Source organism: Entelurus aequoreus, linkage group LG25 (genome assembly GCF_033978785.1).
Source record: "Entelurus aequoreus isolate RoL-2023_Sb linkage group LG25, RoL_Eaeq_v1.1, whole genome shotgun sequence".
NCBI classification, from domain to species: domain Eukaryota; kingdom Metazoa; phylum Chordata; class Actinopteri; order Syngnathiformes; family Syngnathidae; genus Entelurus; species Entelurus aequoreus.
In genome coordinates, this window is record NC_084755.1 from 5236802 (window position 1) to 5245803 (window position 9002).

At 33.8% G+C, this 9002-nt stretch overlaps 1 protein-coding gene across 1 annotated transcript; it reads left to right on the forward strand.

Annotated features, from left to right (window-relative positions):
* The first annotated feature begins 55 nt into the window (after nt 1-55).
* Nucleotides 56-7470, forward strand: cldnk (claudin k). The gene is made up of 2 exons (XM_062036708.1): nt 56-194; nt 6582-7470. The coding sequence occupies exon 2, from the start codon at nt 6696-6698 to the stop codon at nt 7341-7343; it is 648 nt and encodes a 215-aa protein (XP_061892692.1). The 5' UTR covers nt 56-194; nt 6582-6695; the 3' UTR covers nt 7344-7470.
* Nucleotides 7471-9002: the final 1532 nt, after the last annotated feature.

Here is a 9002-nt window from a genome sequence, read left to right on the forward strand (position 1 = left end):
CACCCATTCACACACACTGACACACACTTCTGCCCACTGCCACGCCGCCTGGGGCATGTGTCCTCCTCACTTCTGTCCAGAGTGTCCACTCCAGCTCACCTGACCTCTGACACAAAGCCTCATTTGACTGTGGACTCGGCTGAACCGTGAGGGCAACCCAGCGGACCTGGTGAGACTGACTGCTCCAGGTTCAGGTAAATAGTTTCTTTCAATGAAAAGAGCACAAAGAAAATGATGACTTTCTGTGTATTTAAATGCCATCCCATCATATTTTACTGCTGGCTTCCTATTACAAATAATGTTTTTTTTAATAGATGCTTTAATCATGAAAAAAGTAAGGAAAATGACGGAATTCTGCATTTGGTCAACAATGTTAGGTCGGATCACCTGGATTTCATTATAATATTGATGATTGACTGAAAGTTCACCAAAAAAAATTGTATTTTTATTTTTATGAATTGGACTAATACTTCTATTGTAATTTATTTTTAATTTAAAAAAAAAATAATTAATTTATGTCCTTCATTGATGTGCATTTTTGATCAATAGACAATTCAACTTCAGCAACAAAACACATATTTACACACCAATGCTTGAGAAGGAACAGGATGAAGAACATCTTCTATTTCCTGCCCCCTTCAACATAATAAGTAGTTCATGGATAGCCAACATTCACAAGCATACAAACCAAACAAATATAATGAAAACAAACAAAAAACACACCAAAAAAAAAACAACAACAAGTGCAAAACTTCATGAAGTACAAACCGAACAAAAAATAATAATATACACCTCACGGGATGATACAAAAAAAATGCAAAACCAGACAAAAAATAAGTAAAATAATAAATATAAAGCAAAATGTAAACACTTATGATCTTATTGTTCTGTCTTTATATATTTTTTTCAATTGGGATATATTTTTACAATCTTTTATTTCATTGTAAAGAGAATTCCACAGTTTAACCATTCCAAATCCATCTTCTGTAGATGTGCAACAGCCCAAAAGTGGTAATGACAGGGTAATAGAGCAATAAAGGGAATATTGGACGAGTATAAGTTCAGCTCGGTTCGACTGCCGGAGCCATTTTTAGGCTTTAAGCGTGGTAAAAGACCACGCACTGAGAGGTACGTTTTAACTGCCGACTATAATTTGAAAACAAAAAAACAGACATAGTTTACATGACAAACAATGAGATAAGATTGTTCAATCTCTTATTGTTTAAATGTATATATATATATATATATATATATATATATATATATATATATATATATATATATATATATATATATATATATATATATATATATATATATATATATATATATATATATATATATATATATATATACATATAAAACACACAGAGGCAATTTCATCCCTACAAGCCTGTTTCAATTTGATAAAATTTCCTGAAGAGCAGGGAAACCTGCGAAACAGACTTGTAGGGATGAAATAGCCTCTGTGTTTTTTCCTGACCTAACTTATATATATTTCTATTTATATATATATATATATATATATATATATATATATATATATATATATATATATATATATATATATATATATATATATATATATATATATATGTATATATATATATATTATATATATATATATATATGTATATATATATATATATATATATATATATATATATATGTATATATATGTATACATATGTATACATATGTATATATATATGTATATGTATATGTATATATGTATACTATATATATATATATATATATATATATATATATATATATATATATATATATATATATATATATATATATATATATATATATATATATATATATATATATATATATATATATATATATATATATATATATAAATATATATAAGTTAGGTCAGGAAAAAAACACAGAGGCTATTATATCCCTACAAGTCTGTTTCGCAGGTTTCCCTGCTCTAATATGTATATAAAAACACAAAGGCTATTTCATCCTACAAGCCTGTTTCGATTTGATAAAATTTCCCGAGGAGCAGGGAAACCTGCGAAACAGGCTTGTAGGGATGAAATAGCCTCTGTGTTTTTTCCTGACCTAATTTATATATATATATATATATATATATATATATATATATATATATATATATATATATATATATATATATATATATATATATATATATATATATATATATATATATATATATATATATATATATATATATATATATATATATATATATATATATATATATTTGCGGCGCAAGCGTGGTGACGTCACGTTATTGATGGGCAAATGCATTTTTAGACAATATGATTTGCCTGAGAGGCTGAGAGACCCCGAGAGTAACAAGCGGTAGAAAATGGATTAGAAAAGACATATTTTGAAAAAAATATAATTTAAAAATAAAAATAATAGTATTTTTTTTTAACTTGGGACTTCCCACGGGCCGGATTTTGGACGCTGCTGTAGTTTGAGGACCCCTGATTCAAACCGTTGGTTTAGTTTAAAATGATTAATTTATGTTTAGATTTTGCTTTAAGTTGGAACCTTTTGGTTTTAGTCAAATTGTTTTGTTCACTATAGTTTGAATTAACCATGTCTAATTAAAATTAAGTTTAATTATATTCTTTGTGGCAATAAATGTACCCTTTAAATATTAACAAATTCATGTACAACATGAAATCACAAAATAAACATTGTAAAAAATACATTTTTACAATATTTTTGAATAAATTGAACCAAAAAATACACAACAAGAAAGTGATTCAGCAAAATGCTGAAGAATACAGTTCTCTAAGTCCTTTTTCTTCTTATGTGATAGTCTTCAATGTGTAATGCAATGTTTTGCTCCATCCATCCATTTACTACCGCTTGTCCCTTGCTCCAATGCAGTAAACGTGGATGATCCTGTCAGTTCAATGAAAGACCAGCAGGGGGCGTGTCACTCAGAGTTAATGGTTAATGGCTAATAGTTCGACCCAATATAAATCCCGTCTAACAACATTGGACATCTCCAGAATAAGGACAGGTTTAAAACAACAAAAACAATCTTTTTTTGTCTTTCAGCTGATAAAACATCATTTTACAAGTTTTGACTCCACAGGGGATTTTTTTTAATTGCTATACCTCTGTTCAATGTGACTACTTTCCTATCTTATGCTTCCGGACATTTTAGAACGACTCGATTGGCTGTTGCCGATCACATGACTTACAGTGCATACCTTTCAAAATAAAAGCCCAGCAGTTTTAAGTAGGTTTAATTACAACATCAATCGATGAATGTACACATTTTTCAGCACTTGAACAATATCAATATACAAAAGTAAAAGGTTTTGAGGATTGATTTAACTATTTAGTCAACGTAACTGTTGCTTGTTTTATTAACATGCTTTTAGTTTTTAAGCATTCTATTAACCAGGGTTACATATGCCTGAATGTATACATTATTTATTTATACTGGGATAGGCTCCAGCCCCCGGTAGAAAATGGATGGATGGATTGATTATTTATTGACAGATTAAAGATGCCATGTCGAAAAAAAAAACCTGATGTATTGTTTTTTTGATTGTTTTTACACATTTTAGTGGACATGCTTGAATTTGATCAGATAAGTCAAGCCCAAACAATGAGATCCAGTACTTGTGAATCCATTGACACGTTAAGGGAAATGTACCGGAAATGTTGTTTTGTAGAAAATAGTGCAAAATACTGATATTTGTTTTACACAATATTTTGGTAGAATTGTCGGTATTATGTCATAAGAAAAAAACAGTTGAATCATAAACTTCATATCATAAATCATTTAGCTTGTTTTTGTAGTTTAAATCACATTTTGCTGACAAATATCAAGTCAAGGGAGTTCATGTACAATAGAGACCGTATATGACTCTATTACCTGTACATTTACACTTTGATGCAAATGCAGTCTCATGTTGTTGGTTGAAATACCTGAATTGTATCATATACCGAAGAAAACCTGTTTTTGTAATGTCCCTATAGCTAAATGTTGTAGTAGTAGTAGTTGTACAGCTTTTTTCTCCCAGACAAACAGCTATGATAGCAACCTCTTTGGTTGGGGTACTTCATATTGGAAGGCACCTAATTGGGTTTTAAGATCTAATCTGGGGAAATCTGACGCACATAACTCTCAACAGTGGCAAAATCAGATTCCACTGGTCCTAACTCCGGCATTGCCCACACCCAAATGGCTTCATGAAAGCTCGCTTGTGTTCTGAGTCGCTTCATGTCTGCCGAGATGACTCGCTATCGCCGTCATGGAAGGCGTAGCCCGACACCCACAGTGAAAGAAAGTCCTTCTCTGTCTATGTCAGTGCTTTTCAACTACTGTGCCGCGGCACATTAGTGTGCCGTGAGATACGGTCTGGTGTGCCGTGGGAGATGATCTAATTTCACCTATTTCGGTTAAAAATATTCTTTGCAAACCATTAATTATAGTCTGCAAATGATGTGTTGTTGTTGATGTAATACTCTTCCATATCAGTAGGTGGCAGCAGGTAGCTAATTGCTTTGTAGATGTCGGAAACAGCGGGAGGTATCTAATGCTTAAACCAAAAATAAACAAAAGGTGAGTGCCCCTAAGAAAAGGCATTGAAGCTTAGGGAAGGCTATGCAGAACCAAACTAAGACCGAACTGGCTACAAAGTAAACAAAAACAGAATGCTGGACGACAGCAAAGACTTACTGTGGAGCAAAGACGGCGTCCACAATGTACATCCGAACGTGACATGACAATCAACAATGTCACCACAAAGAAGGATAAAAACAACTGAAATATTCTTGATTGCTAAAATAAAGCAGGTGTGGGGAATATCGCTCAAAGGAAGACATGAAACTGCTACAGGAAAATACAGAAAAAAGAGAAAAAGCCACCAAAATAGGAGCGCAAGACAAGAACTAAAACACAGGAAAACAGCAAAAAAGTCCAAATAAGTCAGGGTGTGATGTGACAGGTGGTGACAGTTGTCAGGTTCAAACACTGATGACATCTATTAAACAAGACAAGAAGCAAAGAATCAAACTGAGGCAGAATTCAATTTTGCTCAATTGAGGAGAAACGTGTCAACTTGTGACCTTTTACAGCAGTGGTTCTTTACCTTTTTTCAGTGATGTACCCCCTGTGAAAATTGTTTTAATTCAAGTACCCCCTAATCAGAGCAAAGCATTTTTGGTTGAAAAAAAGAGATAAAGAAGTAAAATACAGCACTATGTCATCAGTTTCTGATTTATTAAATTGTATAACAGTGCAAAATATTGCTCATTTGTTGTGGTCTTTCTTGAACTATTTGGAAAAAAAAGGATTTTTGAATTGTTGCTATTTTTAGAATATTTAAAAAAAATCTCACCTACCCCTTGGCATACCTTCAAGTACCCCCAGGGGTACGCACACCCCCATTTGAGAACCACTGTCTTACAGTGTCACCCATGCTCTGGCGAAAGATTGTACGCCATCTCTTTTTATTTGGATTTTCCCTGTTAACAAAACAACATCTGCTTCCAAAGGAATGGGGGCGGGGGGTATGTAAACAGCTCTTGTTTTTGGTCACATTGAAGACAAAAGAAGAAGATGCCTCAGGCTTGGGCTCATCCCGGCTTCAGCTTGAGCAGGTCTTCGATGACAATAGATAACCCCCTCCCGTCTCCTCCCATCGTACACAATGGAATTTTCCAAGCCTTTGCTTGGTGCAACAAAGACAGCCTCTTGTCTGTTCATTGGGAACTCAGAGAACGGAAAGTTTTTTTGATAATTTACATACAATTTTTCTGACAACAGTACACCTACTTTGAGACAAGAGCTATATTGATGCATGCTTGGTTATGCTTTAAAGTCATATCCAACAATTGCAACAATGACTTTTTACTGTCAATATCGGCTGCTTAAACCAAGAATAAACAAAAGGTGAGTGCCCCTAAGAAAAGGCATTGAAGCTTAGGGAAAGCTATGCAGAATAAAACTAAAACCAAACTGGCTACAAAGTAAACAAAAACAGAATGCTGGATGACAGCAAAGACTTACTGTGGAGCAAAGACGGCGTCCACAATGTACATCCGAACATGACATGACAATCAACAATGTCCCCACAAAGAAGGATAAAAACAACTGAAATATTCTTGATTGCTAAAACAAAGTAGATGCGGGAAATATCGCTCAAAGGAAGACATGAAACTGCTACAGGAAAATACAGAAAAAAGAGAAAAAGCCACCAAAATAGGAGTGCAAGACAAGAAGTAAAACACTACACACAGGAAAACATCAAAAAAGTCCAAATAAGTCATGGTGTGATGTGACAGGTGGTGACAGTACACCTACTTTGAGACAAGAGCTATAGTGATGCATGCTTGGTTATGCTTTAAAGTCATATCCAACAATTGCGACAACAACTTTTTACTGTCAATATCGGCTGCCGGTTTAATTTTTTTATGATTTCTCCGCACTTTTTCAATGAAAAAAATGTGCTTTGGCTCAAAAAAGGTTGAAAAACACTGGTCTATATGATACCCCTGGAAGCTGGAACCCACAAAGCTAAATATTTAATTGGTAATGTCACATTTGTTTGTTTTCCGGATTCCAGATTTCCTGATTCTAGTTGCGTGACATCATCACCTCGAGACCGAGCGGTGGGACGTCAGGACTCAACGAGCGCAAACTTAGATAGCAGCAAAGAGAAACCACATCACAGTCCGCCATGGCAACCACGGGAATGCAGCTGCTGGGCCTCATCATGTCCATCCTGGGCTGGGTGGCCGGGGCGGTCGTGGTCGCCGTGCCGCTGTGGCGAGTCACCGCCTTCATCGGCAACAACATTGTGACGGCGCAGATCATCTGGGAAGGCCTGTGGATGAATTGCATTGTGCAGAGTACGGGTCAGATCCAGTGTAAAGTCTACGACAGCTTGCTGGCGCTGCCCAGCGACATGCAGGCCGCCCGGGGGCTCACCGTGCTCTCCATCCTGCTGTGTGGCGTGGCGCTGGCCCTGGGGGTCCTGGGGGTGAAGTGCACCAAATGCATCGGCATTAATAGTCTCAAGGCCCGCATCGCCCGTATTTCCGGCATCCTTTTCGCCATTGCCGGGTTCCTCTTCCTGGTGCCCGTCTGCTGGACGGCCCATTCCATCATCAGGGATTTCTATGACCCGCACGTGGCCGCCCCGCACAAGCGCGAGCTGGGCCCGGGACTCTACATCGGCTGGGGGGCCTCGGGGCTCTTACTGATCGGGGGGTCCCTGCTCTACGCGGGCTCGAGTCCACCCGGGATGCCGGGTTCTCCCACTTTCAGCAGCGGGGAGAGTAGTCCTCGCAGGGCACCGGCCTCACAGGTCAAAGGTTACGTCTAACCTCCCAGAGCGAGATTCCCCCCAACAAGCCTGAATTGCTCTGCTCTTGATTTGAAGTCAATTATTTCATATTTAATGTTGTTCTCAGGCATAGATAACCTTTTTCTTCTCTGTTTGTGGTTGTCCAATACAATAAAACATTTGATGTTGAAAACATTGAAAAATGTGTCTATTCCACAATTTGTGCCATATATATATATATATATATATATATATATATATATATGTATATATATATATATATATATATATATATATATATATATATATATATATATATATATATATATATATATATATATATATATATATATATATATGTATATATATATATATATATATATATATATATATATATATATATATATATATATATATATATATATATAGTACAGGCGAAAATTTTGGACGCACCTTCTCATTCAATCTTTATTTTCATGACAATTTACATTGTAGATTGTCACATCAAAACTATGAATGAGCACATGTGGAGTTATGTACTTAACAAAAAAAACGGTGAGATAACTGAAAACATGTTTTTATATTGTAGTTTCTTCAAAATAGCCTGATTACTGCTTTGCACACTCTTGGCATTCTCTCCATGAGCTTCAAGAGGTAGTCACCCGAAATGGTTTTCACTTCACAGGACTATAAAAAAAAATAGGAGGCATTACCTCCCTGCTTGGCACTCAGCATCAAGGGTTGGAATTGGGGGTTAAATCACCCCAAAAAATGATTCCCAGGCGCGGCCACCGCTGCTGCTCACTGCTCCCCTCAACTCCCAGGGGGTGATCAAGGGTGATGGGTCAAATGCAGAGAATAATTTTGCCACACCTTTGCCTGTACTGTATATATATATATATATATATATATATATATATATATATATATATATATATATATATATATATATATATATATATATATATATATATATATATATATATATATGTATATATATATATATATATATAAAATAACAAAAATAAATAAAATAAAATAAAAATAAAATAAATAAAAGTGTATATATATATATATATATATATATATATATATATATATATATATATATATATATATATATATATATATATATATATATATATATATATATATATGTATATATATATATATATATATATATATATATATATATATATATATATATATATATATATACACTTTTATTTATTTTATTTTTATTTTATTTTATTTATTTTTGTTATTTTTATTTTATTTTATTTAATATCTTTTTTTTAAACATATGCACAAAAATTTGACATTTTTACCCTGCAGAGCAAAGTCTTTTTTTTTTTTTTAAATACAATAATAGAAATATAGTATCTTAGAAATAAAGTGACACATTTGTTCCTGGCGGCCAAAAATGGTCCCATTAAAAATGCATTTTTGGTACCTGTCTCGACATAATTGAATGAAATCATTTATGTTGCTATTTATATGATAAGCGTGTGTCTCTGTTGATGTTTGAAATGGTCTTTATGTCCCCCAAAAAATCTTATAAGTGCGTTTGTGTGTTTTTTTTCAGGCTAGCTTTTGTTGTTTTAAAAAATCATCTAATTAAATGATGGTAACACACTGACTTTTAAAGGTTTATAATCCCTCCCAAAATCAAATAAATGTGTATGTATATTTTTTTTT